Source organism: Triticum urartu, chromosome 7, assembly GCF_003073215.2.
Source record: "Triticum urartu cultivar G1812 chromosome 7, Tu2.1, whole genome shotgun sequence".
NCBI lineage: Eukaryota > Viridiplantae > Streptophyta > Magnoliopsida > Poales > Poaceae > Triticum > Triticum urartu.
Genome location: NC_053028.1, coordinates 151,330,795 through 151,354,266, shown reverse-complemented (window position 1 = coordinate 151,354,266; position 23,472 = coordinate 151,330,795). Strand labels below are relative to the sequence as shown.

Genomic DNA, 23,472 nt, shown 5'->3' with positions numbered 1-23,472 from the left:
TATAGCGCCTACTTTCTCTGGGTTAGCATCGATTCCTCGTTCCGAAACAAGAAAACCGAGTAACTTGCCTCCTGGAACTCCAAATGTGCACTTTGATGGATTGAGCTTGATATCGTACCTTCGTAGGTTGGCAAAGGTTTCAGCGAGGTCGGTCAGCAGGTCGGAACCTTTACGTGACTTGACCACAATGTCATCCATGTATGCTTCCACATTCCTACTGATCTGAGTGAGCAGGCACTTCTGAATCATCCGCATAAATGTGGCTCCGGCGTTCTTCAAGCTGAATGGCATTGTGACATAACAGAAGCACCCGAACGGGGTGATAAAAGCTGTCTTTATTTCATCGGGTCTGTACAGATGGATCTGGTGGTACCTGGAGTAGGCGTCCAAAAAGGACAAATGCTCGCACCCAGCAGTTGAATCGACTATCTGATCGATGCGAGGGAGAGGGAAGTGATCTTTCGGGCAGGCCCGATTGATATGCTTGAAATCGATGCACATGCGGAGTGAGTCATCTTTCTTTGGGACCATGACAACATTGGCTAACCACTCGGAGTGGTAAATCTCTCGGATAAACTCAGCTGCCAAAAGCCGAGCCACCTCTTCGCCGATTGCTTTTATTTTCTGGACGGCGGACCGTCGGAGATGCTCTTTGACTGGTTTCACTTTCGGGTCGACTCGCAAACGATGCTCAGCCAGTCCCCTGGGAACACCTAGCATGTCAGAAGGCTTCCATGCAAAGATGTCCCAGTTCTCACGGAGGAACTGGATGAGCGCTTATTCCTATTTGGAGTCGAATGTGGTCGAAATGTGGGTCGGAGCTGCATTTGGGTCTGTCGGGTGAATGTGAACAGACTTTGTCTCACCAGACGACTGGAATGCTGAATCCGTGGCTGGCTTCTTGGCTCGTAGCAAGTCACTCGGGTCTGCATTTTTCTGGTATTCTTGCAATTCTACCACGGCCATCTGGGCATCGGCGATCTTTGAGCCCTTCTGGAAACATTCTTCCGCCTTTTTCCGATTACCAGAGATAGTGATCACTCCTCTAGGACTAGGCATATTCAGTTTGAGGTACACGTAACAAGGTCGAGCCATGAATCGTGCATAAGCTGGCCTGCCCAGAATTGCATGATACGCACTCTGAAAATCCACAACTTCAAACGTCAACTTCTCTTTGCGGTAATTTTTGGCATCACCGAAAACCACGTCGAGTGCAATCTGACCGAGGGACGCAGCCTTCTTGCCTGGGATGACCCCATGGAAACTCATATGGCTTTCACTGAGTCTGGACATCAGAATGCCCATTCCTTTCAACGTTTCTGCATACAGAATGTTCAGGCCACTGCCACCGTCCATCAGGACCTTTGTCAGTCGAGTGCCTTCGACCACTGGGTCGACCACCAGCGCTTGCCTCCCAGGGGTGGCGATGTGTGCTGGATGATCAGACTGGTCGAACGTAATGGCAGTCTGCAACCATTTCAAGTAATTGGGTGTCGCCGGAGCGACCATGTTCACTTCTCTGTTGATGACTTTCAATCGACTCTTGTTTTCAACATCAGCAAAAATCATCAGAGTGGAGTTCACGTGAGGATAACCATCATCATCTTCTCCTTCACTCTCAGCCTTGTCTGCCTCCTTCTCCTTTTCCTTAGGCTGTTTCTCTCGGAACTGCTGGATCAGGAGCCGACGCTGTCGAGTGGTATGCTTGGGGTAAATGAAATTACCTTCTTCGTCTTTTTTGGTGTGGATATGGCACGGCAGATCCAATACGTCATTTCCATCTTGATCTTTTACTTTCTTGGGGTTCCATGGCCCTTTGGGCTTCCCCTTGAACTTTCCTTGAACCACAGCCAAGGCCTCACCCGGAGCAGCTGGTTCGGCCTTGCGTTTCAGTTTCCGACTGGAGTTTCCTCCTCCGGCTTCGTGGGTGACTGCTTTGTGCTTGCCGCTCCGCAGTCACTCTTCCTCTTCACCATTGGCATACTTGGTGGCAATTTCCATCATCCGAGTCAGAGTCATGTTTCCTATCTGACCGAATTTCAGATTCAACTCCTGGTACCTGACGCCTTCCTTGAAAGCACAAATTGCCTGATGATCAGACACATCTTCCACCGTGTGGTGCAGGGTGATCCACCTCTGGATATAATCTCTCAAAGTTTCATTCGGTTTCTGGACACAACACTGTAATTCTGTCAAACCTGCTGGCCATTTGCAAGTACCCTCAAACATTCTGACAAACACTCGCGCGAGATCTTCCCAAGTATAGATGCTGTCAGGTGCCAACTGATTCAGCCACGCTCTAGTCGAGCCCTCCAACATCAGAGGAAGGTGTTTCATGGCCACCTCATCATTGCCGCCACCAATCTGGACAGCCACTCGGTAGTCTTCGAGCCAGGTGTCAGGCTTGGACTATCCGGTGAACTTACTGACTCCCGTTGCCAACCTGAAGTTGGGGGGAATCACTGCAGCTCTGATAGCTCTGTTGAAGCACTCTGGGCCAGAGACATGCACCCTATTGCTGATTTGCGGGCCTCTGTCATGGCCATCTCGGTGAGCTTTGTTTCTGTCGACCAAGCCCTGCACGAGAATAGATCTCGCATCAAAGCCTGGCTCCCTGGGGTCGACTGGAATACCTCTTCCGACGCTGTTAGGGCGCCTGTCTTCATGTGGCCGCGACACGTATGACCCACTCCTTGGAGGAGGCGTGGGCACTCGACGGCGACCATCGCGATCGGCTCGATGATCATACTGCTCCTGGTTTCTGTACTGGTCATGCCGCTCTCCACGTCCCTCACGCCTCGGGGGCGATCTCGGGCTATGGGCTGACTGGACCGTATCTGCGACCACAGATCTGCTATGGATCCTATCCCGTGACTGAGACACGGCCGTATTCTGCTCTCCTGCTGCCCGGAGCAAGGCCCTGATCTGCGCCAGACCTCGGCCAGCTCCGGACTGGGAAGGTTGAATCGACTCTGCTATCCGGGCAGCAGCTGCTAGGTTTTGGATCGGTGTTCGGTATACCTGAGCTGGAGGTGGAAAAAGTTGGCGTCGGCTGGACTCAGGAGCACGTTGACGAGCGCGATCGTCGAGTGCGCGCTGGAGGTTCTCCAGCCGAGTGCGCTCAGCCAGATTGGCCAAGTGAGCCTACACCAAGGCCTGGGCCTCGGGTGTTTCTCCAACTATAGGAGTATGCAGGGCATCCATGTTTCGGCGATGAAGTTCTTCTTTCTGCTACGAGAAGAGAGGCTCGGGGCGGTACTCCTCGTGAACGCGCGACAGATCGCCGTTCCCGTCACCTCCGTCTTCACGATTGAAGCCAGGAGGACCGCGTGGTCCATTGACCATCAGGACTTCCGCTGCCGAGTCATTGCTGCCGCACTCGGATGCAGTCTCTACGGAGCCAGTAGACAAATCAAACAGGCCGTAGAGAGACTCGTCGGGCTCGATCGCTGCGACTTGAGGGGTGGCCGACTGGCGAGCCACCGCATGCTTCACCCACCGTTGAATCCTCGACCGGCCGGTGCGCTTGCTCTGGCGGGTCGCAGGGAGGGGGAAAGCCGTTGGAGTCGACTGGTACTGGGTCGACAGTTGCCGCAGGAGGACGCCGCGGACGCACACGTGAAAGTGTGTCGCCCCACGGGCGGGGAGCGCGTTGATGTCGAGTGGTGCCTCCTGAAGCCAAGCGGAGTCGTCGGCGACAAACACGAGCGCGCCGAGACGGATCTCGCGGCCCTCAGCCAAACCTCCACCTGGAACCATGACAATGGGGATCGGAAAAATTGCAACTCCTCCAATAAGTCGCTAAGACACCTGCCCCACGGTGGGCGCCAACTGTCGTGGATCTTAGACTGATAGTAGAATTGGGGGTAAGTATGAGGAGGCAAGATCCTAGCTATGAAGGAGTTGTACACGCGAGTTTTACGAATTCAAGCCCTTCTCAGAGGAAGTAACAACCCTACGTCTCGGTGCCCTGAGGCGGTTGACTGGATTATATGTGTGTGAATTACAGAAAGTGCGAACCCTTGTCCCAGAGGAGGGGGTGGCTTATATAGAGTGCGCCAGGACCCCAGCTCCCCTCCGTTACACAGGGTTCAATGCTCATAAAGGAAAGGCGTTACTGGTAACGTCTACAGTAAAGTGTCATAAATGCTCATAATGCTATGGTTTAAGTCTTGACCGTTGCAGAGTGGAGGGTTCCTCATCTTCTGGTGGTCGAGTGTCTTCAAGGTGGTCGAGTGTCTTCAAGGTGGTCGAGTGAGCGCATCTCCACGGTCTAGTGGATGATGGTTTCTCTTCGACTGCTTCTGATTCTTTGTAGAGATGTCCTTGGGGAGGGTATATTGGACAGGTCCATGACCCTACCCTAGGTACATAGCTTCATCACCCTCCACCGCACCACCGGCCACCATCTACTCCCCGGCGGAGATCACCGGGGTCCTCAACGATCTCGTCACCGTCATCCAGGAGATACGGCTATACCTAGCCAGCCACTACAGGCCGCCGGCCACCGCGACCGGGCCAGTGATACGTCTCCAACGTATCTATAATTTATGAAGTATTCATGCTATTATATTATCTGTTTTGGATGTTTATGGGCTTTACTAAACACTTTTATATTATTTTTGCGACTAACCTATTAACCGGAGGCCCAGCCCAAATTGTTGTTTTCTTGCCTATTTCAGTGCTTCGAAGAAAAGGAATATCAAACGGAGTCCAAACGGAATGAAACCTTTACGAGAGTTAATTTTTGGAACAGAAGCAATCCAGGAGACTTGGAGTAGACGTCTGGGAAGCTTCGAGGAAGACACGAGGCAAGGAGGCGCAACCTACCCCCTCGGCGCGCCCCCACCCTCGTGGGCCCCTCATGGCTCTCCTGACCGACTTCTTTCGCCTATATATGTCCATATACCCTAAAAACATCAGAGAGCAGAATAGATCGGGAGTTCTGCCGCCAGAAGCCTCCGTAGCCACCGAAAACCAATCAAGACCCGTTCCGGCACACTGCCGGAGGGGGAATCCCTCTCCGGTGGCCATCCTCATCATCCCAGCGCTCTCCATGATGAGGAGGGAGTAGTTCACCCTCGGGGCTGAGGGTATGTACCAGTAGCTATGTGTTTGATCTCTCTCTCTCTCGTGTTCTTGATTTGGCATGATCTTGATGTATCGCGAGCTTTGCTATTATAGTTGGATCTTATCATGTTTCTCCCCCTCTACTCTCTTGTAATGGATTGAGTTTTCCCTTTGAAGTTATCTTATCGGATTGAGTCTTTAAGGATTTGAGAACACTTGATGTATGTATTGCATGTGCTTATCTGTGGTGACAATGGGATATCACGTGATCCACTTGATGTATGTTTTGGTGATCAACTTGCGAGTTCCGTGACCTCGTGAACTTATGCATAGGGGTTGGCACACGTTTTCGTCTTGACTCTCCGGTAGAAACTTTGGGGCACTCTTTGAAGTTCTCTTTGTTGGTTGAATAGATGAATCTGAGATTGTGTGATGCTTATCATATAATCATACCCATGGATACTTGAGGTGACATTGGAGTATCTACATGACATTAGGGTTTTGGTTGATTTGTGTCTTGAGGTGTCATTCTAGTACGAACTCTTGAATAGATCGATCAGAAAAAATAACTTTGAGGTGGTTTCGTACCCTACAATAATCTCTTCATTTGTTCTCGGTTATTAGTGAGTTTGGAGTGACTCTTTGTTGCATGTTGAGGGATAGTTATATGATCCAATTATGTTATTATTGTTGAGAGAACTTGCACTAGTGAAAGTATGAACCCTAGGCCTTGTTTCCTAGCATTGCAATACCGTTTACACTCACTTTTATCATTAGTTACCTTGTTGTTTTCTATATTTTCAGATTACAAAAACCTATATCTACCATCCATATTGCACTTGTATCACCATCTCTTTGCCGAACTAGTTCACCTATACAATTTACCATTGTATTGGGTGTGTTGGGGACACAAGAGACTCTTTGTTATTTGGTTGCAGGGTTGTTTGAGAGAGACCATCTTCATCCTACGCCTCCCACGGATTGATAAACCTTAGGTCATCCACTTGAGCGAAATTTGCTACTGTCCTACAAACCTCTGCACTTGGAGGCCCAACAACGTCTACAAGAAGAAGGTTGCGTAGTAGACATCAAGCTCTTTTCTGGCGCCGTTGTCGGGGAGGTGAGTGCTTGAAGGTATATCTTTAGATCTTGCAATCGAATCTTTTAGTTTCTTGTTTTATCACTAGTTTAGTCTATAAAAGAAAACTACAAAAAATGAAATTAAGGTTACCTCATATGCTTCATCTTTTTAATGTCTTTCGTGAAAATAAGGATTTCGATAATTGTGCCAAAGTGTTAGAAGAAGAATGCATTAGAATGTTTGGCACTAAATCTTTGAATGATGAACATGATTGCAATGTTGTTAGTATGAATTCCTTAAATATCCATGATGTTAATGATATGCAAAGCCACAAGCTTGGGGAAGCTATGTTTGATGAAGATGATATTTTTTGTCCCCCAAGTTTTGATGAGCAAATTTATTTTGATGACAGCATGCCTCATATTTATGATGATTATATTGATGAAAGTGGGTTTGGAAGAGTGTCAACTTTAGGAAGTAATGATCCCACTAATTTAGAGGGTGTTAAATCTTATTGTGATAATTATGAAAGTGGGTTTGGAGAGGTCATGACTTTAGTTAATGTTAATCCCACTATTTTGGAAGAGTGTCAACTTTGCATACAAGTAGATCATGAAAAGAATGCTTTATGTGATATTTATATTGTTTAATTCATTCATGATGCTACTGAAAATTATTATGAGGGAGGAATATATGCTTGTTGGAATTGCAATAATATCAAGTTTCCTCTCTATGTTCTTAAAGTTTTAAAGTTATGCTTGTTTTGCCTTCCTATGCTAGTTGATTATTGTTCCCATAAGTTATTTTCCCACAAAATCCCTATGCATAGGAAGTGGGTTAGACTTAAATGTGCTAGTCATATTATTCATGACGTTCTCTTTATGTTTTAATTCTTATCTTTTATGTGAGCATCATTGAAATCATGATGCCTAGCTAGGGGCGTTAAACGTTAGCGCTTATTGGGAGGCAACCCAATTTTATTTTTGTTCCTTGCTTTTTGTTCCTGTTTAATAATAAATAATCTATCTAGCCTCTGGTTAGATGTGGTTTTATGTTTTAATTAGTGTTTTTGCCAAGTAGAACCTTTGGGAAGACTTGGGGAAAGTCTTTGCGATCTTACTGTAAAAAACAGAAACTTTAGCGCTCACGAGATTAGCTGCCATTTTTTATTGGAGAGTGCTATTTAGTTAATTATTTTTGCAGATGATTAATAGATAAATTCCTCACGTCCAGAAATTTATTTTAGAATTTTTGGGGTCCAAAAGTATTCGAAACCTACAGATTACTACAGACTTTTCTGTTTTTGACAGATTCTGTTTTTCGTGTGTTGTTTGCTTATTTTGATGAATCTATGGCTAGTAATAGAGTTTATGAACCATAGAAAAGTTGGAATACAGTAGTTTTAACACCAGTATAAATAAATAATGATTTCATTATAGTACCTTGAAGTGGTGGTTTGTTTTCTTATACGAACGGAGCTTACGAGTTTTCTGTTAAGTTTTCTGTTGTGAAGTTTTCAAGTTTTGGGTTAAGATTCAATGGACTATGGAATAAGGAGTGGCAAGAGCCTAAGCTTGGGGATGCCCCGGAAGGCATCCCCTCTTTCATCTTCGTTCATCGGTAACTTTACTTGGAGCTATATTTTTATTCACCACATGATATGTGTTTTGCTTTGAGCATCATTTTATTTTCTTTTATTTTGCTTGTTGTTTGAATAGAATACCAAGATCTGAAATTATTAAATGTTAGAGAGTCTTCACATAGTTGCATAATTATTCGACTACTCATTGTTCTTCACTTATATCTTTTTGGAGTAGTTTGTCATTTACTCGTGTGCTTCACTTATATCCTATGAGTAAATAGTTGAATGATTTGAATATCATAAATCTGAAATTATATATGTTTCATATGCTTATCCCATGGGGAGTAATGACTTCACATATAAGAAGTAGAGGTGGTAAATTTATTGAAGGTTGGCAAACATTGTATTGGTCACTTGAACAATTCATGAAAGAATATTGAGGAAAGAGAGATTTCACATATAAATATACTATCTTGAACTTCTTTTGTAATTGTGATCACTCATTAAAATATGACATGCTAAAAGGTTGATGTTGGGCAAGGAAGACAACGTAATGGGTATGTTTTCTTATATTCGAAATAAAGTATATTTTCATGGATCATCCAACATGTTGAGCTTGCCTTTCCCCCTCGTGCTAGCCAAATTCTTTGCACCAAGTAGAGATACTACTTGTGCTTCCAAACATCCCTTAAACCAGTATTGTCATGAGAGTCCACCATACCTACCTATGGATTGAGTAAGATCCTTCAAGTAAGTTGTCATCGATGCATGCAATAAAAATTGCTCTCTAAATATGTATGATCTATTAGTGTGAAGAAAATAAGCTTTATACGATCTTGTGATGTGGAAGCAATAAAAGCGACGGACTGCATAATAAAGGTCCCTATCACAAGTGGCAATATAACGTGACGTTCTTTCGCATTAAGATTTTGTGCATCCAACTATAAAAGCGCATGACAACCTCTGCTTCCCTCTGCGAAGGGCCTATTTTTTATTCTTGTCTTATACCTTATGCAAGAGTCATGGTGATCTTCACCTTACCTTTTTACATTTTATCCTTTGGCAAGCACATTGTGTTGGAAAGATCCTGATATATATATATATATATATATATATATCCAATTGGATGTAAGGCATCATGAACTATTATTGTTGATATTACCCTTGAGGTAAAAGGTCGGGAGGCGAATCTATAAGCCCCTATCTTTCTCTGTGTCTGATTAAAACTTTGAACCCATAAATATCACGTGAATGTTAGCAATTGTGAAAGACTAAATGATAGTTGAGTATGTGAAGTTTGCTGAATTAAAGCTCTGACATAGACACTTCCTAAAAATAAGATGAATTTTAATTGTTTGATGACTAATAACACGGTTTGTTAGTTTTCAAGAAAGTTTATGATCTATACTTTAACATGTGAATAGTTTGCTACTTGATCATGAGAAGTTTTATGAGATGAGCTACCGTTATGACATATGATGATGCTAGAAAAGGTGATTGAGATTATCATTGATCAAACTTGTGCAACTGCTAGCATTCACACTTCATAAATTATCTCTTTTATCATTTACCTACTCGAGGACGAGCAGGAACTAAGCTTAGGGATGCTGATATGTCTGCAACGTATCTATAATTTATGAAGTATTCATGCTCTTATATTATCTGTTTTGGATGTTTATGGGCTTTACTAAACACTTTTATATTATTTTTGGGACTAACATATTAACCGGAGGCTCAGCCCAAATTATTGTTTCCTTGCCTATTTCAGTGTTTCGAAGAAAAGGAATATCAAACGGAGTCCAAACGGAATGAAACCTTCGGGAGAGTTATTTTTGGAATGGAAGCAATCCAGGAGACTTAGAGTAGACGTCAGGGAAGCTTCGAGGAAGCCATGAGGCAGGGAGGCGCGCCTCCCACCCTCGTGGGCCCCTCGTGGCTCCCCTGACCGACTTCTTTCGCCTATATATGTCCATATACCCTAAAAACATCAGAGAGGAGGGAGTAGTTCACCCTCGGGGCTGAGGGTATGTACCAGTAGCTATGTGTTTGATCTCTCTCTCTCTCTCGTGTTCTTGATTTGGCATGATCTTGATATATCGCGAGCTTTGCTATTATAGTTGTATCTTATGATGTTTCTCCCCCTCTACTCTCTTATAATGGATTGAGTTTTTCCTTTGAAGTTATCTTATCGGATTGAGTCTTTAAAGATTTGAGAACACTTGATGTATGTCTTGCATGTGCTTATCTATGGTGACAATGGGATATCACTTGATCCACTTGATGTATGTTTTGGTGATCAACTTGCGAGTTCCGTGACCTCATGAACTTATGCATAGGGGTTGGCAAACGTTTTCGTCTTGACTCTTCGGTAGAAACTTTGAGGCACTCTTTGAAGTTCTTTGTGTTGGTTGAATAGATGAATCTGAAATTGTGTCATACTTATCGTATAATCATACCCACGGATAATTGAGGTGACATTGGAGTATCTAGGTGACATTAGTGTTTTGGTTTATTTGTCTCTTAGGGTGTTATTCTAGTACGAACTCTTGAATAGATCGATCAGAAAGAATAACTTTGAGGTGGTTTCGTACCCTACAATAATCTCTTCGTTTGTTCTCCGCTATTAGTGACTTTGAAGTGACTCTTTGTTGCATGTTGAGGGATAGTTATATGATCCAATTATGTTATTATTGTTGAGAGAATTTGCACTAGTGAAAGTATGAATCCTAGGCCTTGTTTCCTAGCATTGCAATACCGTTTACGCTCACTTTTATCATTAGTTACCTTGCTGTTTTTATATTTTCAGATTACAAAAACCTATATCTACCATCCTTATTGCACTTGTATCACCATCTCTTCGCCAAACTAGTGCACATATATAATTTACCATTGTATTGGGTGTGTTGGGGATACAAAAGACTCTTTGTTATTTGGTTGCAGGGTTGTTTGAGAGAGACCATCTTCATCCTACGCCTCCCATGGATTGATAAACCTTAGGTCATCCACTTGAGAAAAATTTGCTACTGTCCAACAAATCTCTGTACTTGAAGGCCCAACAACGTCTACAAGAAGAAGGTTGCGTAGTAGACATCAGCCAGCCGCCCTGCCGTGGTACTCTACACCCGCGGCGCTGGCCAGGCCTCTACACCACCACTTGCTTCAGCCGCTGCCCGCCGCCGCGCCCCAATGGCCGCAGTGGCCAGCGCTGACCCTCGTCGCGTCACCCACGTCACACGGGTCCTCGCCACCACCGCCCTGGCAGCCGCCGAACCCCGGGGCCACCGCGACGCTGGTTGGGCCGCTGCAGCCCTCGCTACAGCTACAGCCAGCCCCCTCCACCGCCCTGATCTGGCCACAATGGCCGGTCGCGGCCATCGCCGCGCCCGCCGCCTCCGTCGTTTCCAGGCAGCAGTTGCTGCCGCTGCCGGTGCCTCCGCCGCCCAGCACCGGGCTGACTACAACCGCGCCGGCGGGCGTGCTAATTCAGCAAGTGCGGTTCCCGCCCTCGCCGTCCCAGCTTCCGGCCTGGTTGACCGGGACGTCACCGCCGCCAGTCTACACCATGGTCGCGGACCAGCCGGCACCCTCTCTGCCGTACGACGGGCCCTCCGGCTCCGCGGGGTTTCCACGCTGGCTTCGACGGGCCGCCGCATTCCTGCGGACCACCTGTCCACACCGGACCAACGCCATCCTCTTCGTTGCTCCGTACCGCCGAGCCGTACACTCACGACGGTCATGCTCAGACACCGTCGCGCTTTGCCAAGCTCGCCTTCGCCACCTACGACGGCAACGAGGACCCCCTCAACTGGCTCAACCAGTGCGAGCAGTTCTTCCGGGGGCAATGGATGCTCGCGTCAGACCGCACCTGGCTCGCCTCTTATCACCTCCGCGGCGCCGCATAGACGTGGTTCTACGCCCTCGAGCGGGACGAGGGCGGCATGCCCCCATGGGAGCGTTTTCGCGAGTTCTGCCTCCTTCGATTCGGACTACCAATACGTGGGAGCCGGCTGGCGGAGTTGGGCCGCCTTCCCTTCACCTCTACGGTGCAGGACTACACCGACCGCTTTCAGGCCCTGGCGTGCCACGCGTCCGGCATGACGGCTCACCAGCGAGCCGAACTCTTCGTCGGCGGTCTACCAGATCATATCCGCGTGGACGTCGAGCTGCAGGGACCCCGGGACCTCCAGACGGCCATGTACTACGCCCGCACGTTCGAGCGCCGCGCGGTGGCCATCCCGCAGGCATCACCGTCCCGGGCCGCTGGGCCGCCACCCTGGCCGGATGTTCCCGTGCAGGGTCAGCCTGCTCAGGCTTCCGCGGCACCCCTTGCCGTGACCGCAACGCGCCCGTTCCGTCGGCTCACCTCGGCCGAGCTACTCGAGCGTCGCCGCCAAGGGTTGTGCTTCAACTGCGACGAGACCTACATGCCCGGCCACGTCTACCCCCGACTCTTCTACCTGGAGGCTACAGACTACATTGAGGAGGACGTTGTCGCCGCCGGGCTCGGCGACCTGGCCGCCTCAGATGTCGCGGAGGTGTTTGATGCTGGTTGATCACCTCGAGGAGTTCAGCAAGCGCTTCCCCGTCTTACAGCTCGAGGACGAGCTGTTTGTGCAGGCGGGGAGAAGTGTTATGACCGGCATATTAGGGGCTTAGCCTAGTAGGCTATGGCCCAAGTTATCTTATCGTTATTAGGGGCTTAGCCCAATTATCTTATCGTTATTAGGGTCGTTTGCTTAGGAGTCAAGTAAACCTCTCTATATAAGGAGAGAAGATGTATCAATTTAATCAAGCAAGAAGCAATCAGTATTTGTTCGGCTTCCCTTAAGGAGTCGGGAGACCTAACCCTAGCCACCTCTTGCGCCGCCGCCGCCTCTTCTCCACCAAGCAAGGACGGCGCCCAGCTGCCGCCCGCCGCGCCCTCGGTCTCGTCTTCCTCCATCTTTTTCCTACAGTCTCCGTCCTAAAACCGGCAGAATCCTAACTCATAATAATCATGATCTCTTTGAAGCCCCCGATGTACATCCATGGAAGTTTCTCCTGATTGTGAAGAATGCGAAGTAGTCGCCAAGTTTCTGACTTCTCCTTCGCATCACCTCTAATCATGCTTTGGTCAGTTGTTGGGAAACACACATCGCTATGAATGGACAAATTTGCTAATCCTCTCTTCAGAGTATCACTTTATATTTTGGAATCCTTTCAGTTAGAGGCTGTGTGCTTCAGGCCATTGTTGCTGATGCCGAGTGAGACTGTCAGCTAAAGCAACGCGTTTGATTCAATAATTTCCCAAAAATCAACAACAGGTTTCTTTCTAAGTCATTAATCTTACTTTCAGTTGAATCATGCCTCAGTATGCATCGAGAAAGGATATCTACATCTTTGCATTCGGTAGGTACTCCAAATTTTGTGTCAGTGTGAGATACACTGACGAGGCTCGTGAAGTTACTGTTCTTGCTTGGTGTGTTACATAGCTGTCCGTTTTTACATATTACCAAGAATCATGTCCTGATAATCTAACGCATTTTTTCAGCCAACAACAACAAAGCCTTTAGTTCAAAACAAGTTGGGATAGACTAGAGATAAAACCCATAAAATCTCGCGACCAACTCATGGCTCTGGCACATGGATAGCAAGCTTTCACGCCCTCCTGTTCATAGGGCCAGTTCTTTTGGGGATTCTATCAGAATCGCCCCCCTCCCCAGCTTCTCCCAGAATCACCACTCCATATATTTTTTACAATCCTAGCTAATTAGATCTTAACTAGATAGGATTGTAAAAAAAATATGGAGTGGCGATTCTGGGAGAAGCTGGGGAAGGGGGTGATTCTGGGAGAATCGCCGAAAAGAACTGGCCCATAGCTAGTTCTTTGGTGCTTTGGTGGTGATACTCCAACCCCCCCCCCCCCCCCCCCCCCCTCTCTAAATAGACTCCTCCCATGTCAAATTCGATCTACTCCGACCGTTCTTGACATGCTTCGCACGCTTTAGCCGTTCACTATGCACTGGAGTTTCTGGAGGCCTGCGTTGGATATGCCCAAAAGCATTTTTTCAGCCAAGGAAGGGATTTTTTAAAGCATTATAAACTGCGAAAATGCCTTTTGGAGCTCGGCCTCCATGGAGGCCGGTTTTTGAAAAACAAAAAATTCATGAAAATTCATATTTCTACAATTCAAAAAAAATCTGAAAAAAATTAGAGACATACATGGAGGCATAACACACATGTGTGTAAATTTTTAGGACGAAATACGTTGAAATGAAGGCTGTGCAAAAAAGACAAATCTGAGGCTTTTTAACACATGTTACTATTCATCCTCAAAGTCCAGAAATTTGTCTTTTTTCTATAGGTCGCATTTCGAAGTATTTCATCTTGAATTTTTACACACACATACATTTCATCCGTGTATAGTTGCATATTTATTTTCAGAATTTTTTGAAGTCAAAAAGTTTGAATTTTGAATTTTTCAAAAATAAAGGGCTCCATGGAGCTCGGTCACCAAAACGCCCTACTCTATAAACTGCCTTTTCCCCTACTTGAGTACTCTCCAATACAGAGAGAGTACCTTTCAGTTGAATTTTCTCCAATGCATTCATTTCAAACTTTCTGAAACACATCAATCACAAGATAACAAACCATCGACCTTGAAGGAATGCCTCTACATACACTTGTACAAAAAAAAAATCAGCAATTTTGCACAGAAACAAAATATATGTCTACATTCTTCAAAACGTAGGGGAATCAGCTAAAGTTGAAAATTACACGTTTCAGAAAAGATGAAAGATAAAAGAACCCAACTAGCAAAACCCGAGAATGCGCTCAACATGCTGTGCTACAGATTTTGCAAGGCTTTCCGCTGCTTCCACGGTAGATGCCTCTGCGTATACTCTTACCACATCCTCAGTTCCAGATGGCCGCACAAAGCATCGCCCATGAGAGTAATTAACTGCAATAAAATACATAAGTTTTAGTACATTTTCATTCATCAATGTTCAGATTTTAGATGTAACAACAATATCACACAATTAAGATATTACTCACCGACTTCCTTATCTATCAATTCTTGCAAGCCAGATGGTTGGCAAACTTTTCGTTCTGCATCAGTTGTAACAATAGAAGTTCGATCTTTCACTTTAACCTGAACAATTGTCACATTATGGAAACAAAATAGTAGTAAGAAGCTTGACCAATAAGTTAAGAGGAATAGCGCATTATATAATTATAGAAGTAACAGCTTGCCTTAAGTTGTTTACTTGGTAGATCAGTGTATAGGTCACACCAATTCTGGAATGACCATCTCTTATGCTGTAAAACAGCCTCCACCAAAAGCATTCCACTTATAGCATCACCCACTGCTTGATTAATTAATTGACTTGCTGCTACCAATCTCGAGGCAGCTTGGTGCTGTGGAGAACCTGAGGAAAGAGTTGTGGGGAAGGACATTTAGATCAATAAAGGAAAAACAGCACAAGAGCTAAAAAGAAAAGAAACAATAAGCTTTTGCACAAGCCATGAATAGCTCACCTGCAGCTTCAGAAAGCCTAGCAGTCAAAGACTCAAGCCGTGAGACAAACTCATCATTGAATAGCACTGTCCCGTGTCCATTGGCCTCAAAGTAGACACCAATATCATATTCTAGAGCTTTCTTGTGGAGATATTTCACTCCTGTTGAAGTGAAGACAACTTCAAGACCAAGATTTTTAAGAAATTCTGTTGATGCTCCATTGGCATAAGCAGTTTGAACTACACCAAACCTTGTAGGCAATAATCCTTTATTGTCTTCTCCATTGATAATATCCAACTGTTCTCTAATAAAGAGGACAAATAGTGATAATATCTTATCGCCATCGACAAGATCAACACTAGTCTTGCTAGGCGATGTAACATGAAAATACACAAGTCTATCTGCATCACCATCGAAACTTGCACACCTGAATGTTATATTAGAATGTTCACATAAGTATCCATCAAATGTGAACATATAACAGCAAATTTAAGCAGTATAACCAATACTCACCTGACACCAACATCATTAGGGCCAAAACCAAGAGGAAGAACCTTCTCCTTTTGAACAAAGTCAGCACCACACCTCTCATTAAGTATTCCTTCTCCTTCTTTTCCTGAATTTCTCACAAGAATGTCTAATCTGGCCAGATTTGACTTTATTTGTTCCAACTTCAACCCACCAATACCGTTTGCGCCATCCACAATTAGTTTCTCATTTAGGTCATCGATGCCTTTATCATCAGGGGTTAATTCCAATAAATGCCTGTTGTGCCAATCAATGCAATTGTTCAGCAAATAATGCAGTGTTCTCCGGGACTGATTACACGTGCAGGAATGACAAACGACCTGAATGACTCGGCGATTTGTGTAAAATAATCCGCTTCAGAGGCTTTCAAGCCTCTGTTTTTGTTCCGAACCATCCAGTGTAGCTGCGGAGTTGTCAGGATCCCCATGTCAAGTGCAACTGAGCCTACTATTGTGCTTATACCCTTCATTCACAAAAGTGTTTCAGATAAGTAATCAGATCGACTCAGCCAACAGTACTAAAACAGAGGGTGTTAATGATATACTTTGACTGCAACGTGGAGGAGGTACTCTCCAGTAGGCCTCGTGTCTCTTGCCAACAGCACTTGCGCCGAGTGACCTCCACCAAGTGTAATCCCTTCATCCTTCGCAAACTGAAGCACCAGCTGCATATGAACAAAGACCAAGACAAACTGAGAATAGAAGGTTGGTAGGAACTAACACTATCAATTCAACGATAAAACCGAGGCATCCTATCCGGGTATGGCTTTCGAGCATCATACGTAGAGTACAACAATTAGCATCACTAGACAATTTTTGCATCCAACTAACTGAGGCATTACCAAACCAACCCAAGAGAAACAATTTAGCTGAATTGATCTTTTCGCCTACCTGCAGGAGCGCGTCGGGGGTGGGGGCATTGGCGAGGGCGTCGGAGAAGGGCTCCCAGGCCTGCGACATCATGCCGCCGTCGGCGTCCACGATCTTGACGCCGTTGTCGGCGACGGGGTTGTGCGAGGCCGTGATGACCAGCCCGACGGCAGCGCCGCCCAGCTTCAGCGAGCGCAGCGCCGCGACGATCCCGGCGCGGCACACCGCGGGGGCCATGGTGCTCCCGTCGGCGCGGAACCCCGCCGTCCCGTAGGAGAAGGTCGCGCCGGCGGGCACGGGGAAGAGGGACGCCACGGCGAGCAGCGCCGCGCGCTGCGAGCCTCCTGGGTCGGCCATGGCGGCAGGGGCGGATCTGGACGGCGGTGGGAAGCAGGGGCGCGATGGGGGGAACGAGCCTGGCTGGCTGGGTTGGACTGGAGCCTGGGAAGGTCAGAGTCGAAGTTGACCCGAAGAGGAGATGTTCGCTTCAGATCGCGGTGCGAAGGGATCGTCCGGACCACGAACGACTAGATGAGCCGGGGCAGGTAGGGCCTACCTGGTAGTGGTAGCCACGCGCGTGCTTCTCAATTCGAACATGGCTGTGCTGCCCCCGAAGAATGGAAGCACCTCCGATAACACTCGTGTTGGCCCTCCGATAACACTCGTGTTGGCACCGAAGCCACCCCCGCTGTGTTGTCACCGAACCCATCTCTCGTACAACCGAAGCCATCCCATTGCGAATGTTGCCATCAAAGCCATCTCTCATGTTGTCATCGAAGACACCATTGATGGCATCTCCCATCATGTTTATGTAGCCGCCCATTCCACCGCTCATGGCACCTTTCATTTCTCCTCTCATTTCACCGCCCATTGGCACCTTTCGTTACTCCTTCCATTTCATCCATGGCACCTCTTATTCCTTCTCTCATCATGTTTTTCATGCATTTACTTCTTCATGATCGTTTCATCATGACAAAGCTCGACATACGCCTTTGCTTTGGGGTTGAGGAGGTCATTTGTGTCCATCTATATCTATACCAATATAAAAAGACTTAAAGGGGCAGATCCAATTGATCCCGGCCATCGAACTAAGTCAATCCAACGATCTAGATTGTTCCAATGGCGAGTGCTAAATGTGTTTAACGTGTAATTAATATCATACCAAATAATCCCCCGCAAAAAAATATCATACCAAATATTGCACTAATCACAGAATTAACACAAATAATACCATACATAATAACCGTGTGCAATTAATATATTGCCTAAATATTAACGTGCGTTGCATGTGCGCATTTACTAGTGAACATAAACTTGAGTGCCTTCTCCTCCATCATCTTGAGCTCTTCGGCCGCCACCTTTCTCTCCTCTAGTTCAATCTTTCTCTCGTTGGTCGCTGCCCTCAGCCGCTCGGCTTCCCCCTCTCCTCCATTTCTTTTAACTTCAACATTTTTTTTCGGCATACTCTTTCCTCACAATGACAATGACGTCAAATCCTTCTTTAAGATCATTGTCTTCGGCCTTCATATCATTTACTTTTGTAGTTCCATCCGGCCGATATTATTTGGTCGCCTAGTGAGGAGTGGGGCGCCTTCTCTCCTCGCCACCACCACCCTATGATCGACAACCAAACTTTTCTTCTTCGTAGCATAAAAAACTTGTCGATTCTTCCACTTCTCCTCATTCTTGAGCTCTTTTGTAGCAATGATGAAAAGTGAAGGTTTTTTCTTTCTTTTTTCTCTTCTCTCCGTTCTTGCTTCTTTCTCAGAAAAAATCGTGCATAATTGTTTTCTTCAACAAAACAACAAAAGTACTGTCGTGGTGGACGCATGGCAGATGCCAAGGGATGGCTAAAGAGAGGAGGAGGCTTGAGGGCACTGGTGGGCTCTAGAGGCGAGGTCGGCATGAGCGAGCGTGGGACGCAAGACATACGCAGGTTCGGGGCTCTCCGAAGAGATAACACCCCTAGTCCTGCCGAGTGTGGTTAATATGTAACAGTACAGGGTCACTCCTGGAGCTGTATGGAGGAAGGAGGAATGCTGGCCAAGGCTTAGGCAGCTCCCTCTCCTCGGGTATTGCTAGCTAGGTGTGTGTGCAAGTGAAAGGAGATGATCCGCCCGTATGCATGAGGGCTCCTGGGGGGTTTTATAGGTCAACCCCCAGGGGTACAATGGTAATGTTACAAGGTGGTAGGGCCGGGTCGTCAGTGTCCAGGAACCCGGTGCTGGGACCCGCCGGGTACCGGGCATGGTCGGGTTCCCCGGGCATGGGACCCGCCGGGTACAGGGGCGCTGTTGGTCGTCTTGTCGATCGTCAGGGAGTGGCCGTGTTGAGTCGGCTATAGTGGCGCTCCGTCAGGCCGCCGCTTGTTGGCGTCATGGATGACGATGGGTGCACTGTTGCCACGCCGACCCTGGTCAGCGGGGGGGTGGGGGCCACTGTTGCCTCGTCCGGCTGACCAGAGGCATGGGCGGGGTACTGTGGCTTCGGTCATTAGTTGGTGGGGACTTGTCCCATCGTACGACTGGGATGGGACGGCCGCTGACCCTTGTCTGGGTTGGAGAACACGCCACGGGGGGAGCTGGCTTGTTGGAGAAGTCTTGAGAATTAGGCCGGGTCGAGCGACCCGGCCAAGCGCGAGCCGTCTTGAGGGGCGATGTTGGCCCCGTTGTTTTTGAAAAGGATCCGGGTTCCGTTGCCTGCCCGAGGTTCATCCCCCCGACAGCAGTCCCCGAAGATGTGAAGGTCTGCCGTCTTCAGATGGGAGGGCCTTCGCAGTTTCCCTCTTTGAAGGAGGCAAATTTTGAGGCCGCCGGGTCCGGCAACACCCACTATGTGCCGGCTTCCGGAAGCCGGATCGATGCATCCCGGTAGCGGCGGGAAACCGAGGAGTCCACCGAATCTTTGAGGCAATCTTTTGGGCTTCGCACGGGCTCCACATGGCGTCCGGGAGCCGGAGGGACCTGACAGGCCACTCGCGTGACGGGACGGTGTGACGCGCAGGGGGCCCGCGGCCGCGCGCCCTCGGCCCACGCGTGCGGACTTATTGCGGCGTCCGCAAGTCGGTTGCCATTCTTGAGGCAGTTATTACGCACATATGTGCGCAGTTATTGCGGGGAAGTGGGAAAGGCGAGCGCAAACGATCCCACTCCCCCGTGTTTTAAATTGTGGCCTATAAATTGGGGCGAGGAGGGGGCGGCGGAAATCATTCTCACTCGTGCCCCCTGCCTTCGTCTTGCTTCCTCTGCTTCTTGCGACCGCCGCTGATACGTCTCCGTCGTATCTACTTTTCCAAACAATTTTGGCCTTGTTTTGGACTCTAACTTGCATGATTTGAATGGAACTAACCCGGACTGACGCTGTTTTCAGTAGAATTGCCATGGTGTTATTTATGTGCAAAAACAAAAGTTCTCGGAATGACCTGAAACTCCATGGAGCGTCTTTTTGGAAATAATGAAAAATACTGGTAGAAGATCAAGGCCAGGGGCCCCACACCCTAGCCACAAGGGTGGGGGGTGCGCCTGCCGCCCTGGGCGCGCCCCCCTACCTCGTGGGCCCCCTGGAGCTCCTCCGACCTCAACTCCAACTCTATATATTTGCTTTCGGGGATAAAAAAAATCAAGGAGAAGGATTCATCGCGTTTTATGATACGGAGCCGCTGTCAAGCGCTAAAACCTCTTGGGGGGGCTGATCTGGAGTCCGTTCGGGGCTCCGGAGAGGGGAATCCGTCGCCATCGTCATCATCAACCATCCTCCATCACCGATTTCATGATGCTCACCGCCGTGCGTGAGTAATTCCATCGTAGGCTTGCTGGACGGTGATGGGTTGGATGAGATCTATCATGTAATCGAGTTAGTTTTGTTAGGGTTTGATCCCTAGTATCCACTATGTTCTCAGATTGATGTTGCTATGACTTTGCTATGCTTAATGCTTGTCACTAGGGCCCGAGTGCCATGATTTTAGATCTGAACCTATTATGTTTTCATCAATATATGAGTGTTCTTGATCCTATCTTGCAAGTTTATAGTCACCTACTATGTGTTATGATCCGGCAACCCCGAAGTGACAATAATCGGGACCACTCCCGGTGATGACCGTAGTTTGAGGAGTTCATGTATTCACTATGTGTTAATGCTTTGGTCCAGTACTCTATTAAAAGGAGGCCTTAATATCCCTTAGTTTCCATTAGGACCTCGCTGCCACGGGAGGGCAGGACAAAAGATGTCATGCAAGTTCTTTTCCATAAGCATGTATGACTATATTCGGAATACATGCCTACATTACATTGATGAATTGGAGCTAGTTCTGTGTCGTTGAGGACGACACCCCGCCGCAGACCGACATGGTCTAGCGGGCGGGGGCCGACGGAGGCGGCGGTGACGCCGTCTTGGGAGAGGCGGCGCGGACGGCGCCGGCGGGGGCGGTTCGGACACCAACGAGCGAGGTGTCGCCGGGGGTGGAGTGATACATCTCCGTCGTATCTACTTTTCCAAACACTTTTGCCTTTGTTTTCGACTCTAACTTGCATGATTTGAATGGAACTAACCCGGACTGACGCTGTTTTTAGCAGAATTGCCATGGTGTTATTTTTGTGCAGAAATAGAAGTTCTCGGAATGACCTGAAAATCAATGGAGAATATTTTTGGAATATATAAAAAATACTGGTGAAAGAATCAAGGCCAGGGGGCCCACACCCTGTCCACGAGGGTGGGGGCGCGCCCCCTGCCTCGTGGGCCCCCTGGTGCTCCACCGACCTCAACTCCAACTCTATATATCCACTTTCGGGGAGAAAAAATCAGAGAGAAGGATTCATCGCGTTTTACGATACGGAGCCGCCGCCAAGCCCTAATCTCTCTCGAGAGGGCTGATCTGGAGTCTGTTCGGGGTTTCGGAGAGGGGAATCCGTTGCCATCGTCATCATCAACCTTCCTCCATCACCAATTTCATGATGCTCACCGCCGTGCATGACTAATTCCATCGTAGGCTTGCTGGATGGTGATGGGTTGGATGAGATTTATCATGTAATCGAGTTAGTTTTGTTAGGGTTTGATCCCTAGTACCCATTATGTTCTGAGATTGATGTTGCTATGACTTTGATATGCTTAATGCTTGTCACTAGGGCCCGATTGCCATGATTTCAGATCTGAACCTATTATGTTTCCATGAATATATGTGAGTTCTTGATCCTATCTTGCAAGTCTATAGTCACCTATTATGTGTTATGATCCGTTAACCCCCAAGTGACAATAATCGGGATACTTACCGGTGATGACCATAGTTTGAGGAGTTCATGTATTCACTAAGTGTTAATGTTTTGGTCCGGTACTCTATTAAAAGGAGGCCTTAATATCCCTTAGTTTCCAATAAGACCCCGCTGCCACGGGAGGGTAGGACAAAAGATGTCATGCAAGTTTTTTCCATAAGCACGTATGACTATATTCGGAATACATGCCTACATTACATTGATGAACTGGAGCTAGTTATGTGACACCCTATGTTATAACTGTTGCATGAGGAATCGCATCTGACATAATTATCCATCACTGATCCATTTCCTACGAGCTTTTCAGATATTGATCTTTGCTTAGTTACTTTTCCGTTGCCACTGTTACAATCACTACAAAACTGCTACTGTTACCTTTGCTACAATTACCGCTACTATCATATTACTTTGCTATTAAATACTTTGATGCAGATATTAAGTTTTTCAGGTGTGGTTGAATTGGCAACTCAGCTGCTAATACTTGAGAATATTATTTGGCTCCCCTTGTGTCGAATCAATAAATTTGGGTTGAATACTCTGCCCTCGAAAACTGTTGAGATCCCCTATACTTGTGGGTTATCAAGACTATTTTCTGGTGCCGTTGCCGGGGAGCATAGCTCTATTTTTTGAGTCACTTGGGATTTATATCTGTTGATCACTATGAAGAACTTGAAAGATAAAAGAACCAAGATTTTTCCCTCAACTACGAGGGGAGGTAAGGAACTGCCATCTAGCTCTGCACTTGATTCACCATCTGTTTTGAGTAAACTTGCGACACCTACACATGCTATTGATTCTGATAGGTCGCATGTTATTGATGATGCCACTTCTGCTTTGCATGATACTTATGATGAAACTACTTCTATGCTTGATAACACTGTGCCATTAGGTGAATTTCTTGATGAACAACTTGCTAGTATTAGAAAGAATGAAATTATTGAAACTGATCATATTGATAAAAGTGATGATGAAGATTCTCCCCCTAGATATGAATTGCCTATTGTGCCTGAGGGTTATGTTATGGATGAAGAAACTGCTAGAGACTTTTTAGTTTGCAATGATAGATATGATCTTAAGAAATTATTAGCTAAGCTTAAAGAAAAGACTTTGAATGCTAGAATGAAATATGACCCTGCTTTTGCTACTTCGTCTATATGTATTCCCGATAAGGATTATGATTTCTCTGTCGATCCTGAGTTAATTACTACGGTTGAATCTGATCGTTTCTGTGGCTATGAATCTGAAACTGTTGTGGCACATCTTACTAAATTAAATGATATAGCCACCCTGTTCACTAATGATGAGAAAACTTGCTGTTACTTTATCCTTAAGTTGTTTATGTTCTCATTAAAGGGTGATGCTAAAAGATGGTTTAATTCTCTTGATCCTGGTTGTGTGCGTAGTCCCCAGGATATGATTTATTACTTATCTGCTAAATATTTCCCCGCTCATAAGAAACAAGCTGCCTTAAGGGAAATATATAATTTTGTGCAAATTGAAGAAGAGAGTCTCCCACAAGCTTTGGGGAGGCTTCTCCGATTACTTAATGTTTTTCCTGATCATCCCCTCAAGAAAAATGG

General features: G+C 46.7%; 1 protein-coding gene across 1 annotated transcript; it reads right to left on the bottom strand.

Moving 5' to 3' along the window:
• Positions 1–14,293: 14,293 nt before the first annotated feature.
• On the bottom strand, positions 14,294–17,135 carry LOC125520264 (phosphoacetylglucosamine mutase). Its single transcript, XM_048685129.1, has 8 exons — positions 16,650–17,135; positions 16,304–16,423; positions 16,080–16,222; positions 15,745–15,996; positions 15,252–15,658; positions 14,967–15,142; positions 14,769–14,865; positions 14,294–14,673 (listed from the first exon to the last, which is right to left on the bottom strand). Exons 1-8 carry the CDS (start codon positions 16,983–16,985, stop codon positions 14,525–14,527), a joined length of 1,680 nt encoding a protein of 559 aa, XP_048541086.1. The 5' UTR covers positions 16,986–17,135; the 3' UTR covers positions 14,294–14,524.
• Between the last annotated feature and the right edge of the window lie 6,337 nt (positions 17,136–23,472).

What these genes read in the sequence shown, in the direction of transcription:
- LOC125520264 (XM_048685129.1), bottom strand. Translation starts at nt 16,985, where the DNA reads ATGGCCGACCCAGGAGGCTCGCAGCGCGCGGCGCTGCTCGCCGTGGCG. An exon ending in CCCCCGACGCGCTCCTGCAG is followed by an intron (nt 16,424 to 16,649) that starts GTAGGCGAAAAG and finishes GTTCATATGCAG; the next exon opens with CTGGTGCTTCAGTTTGCGAA. An exon ending in TCCTCCACGTTGCAGTCAAA is followed by an intron (nt 16,223 to 16,303) that starts GTATATCATTAA and finishes TTGTGAATGAAG; the next exon opens with GGTATAAGCACAATAGTAGG.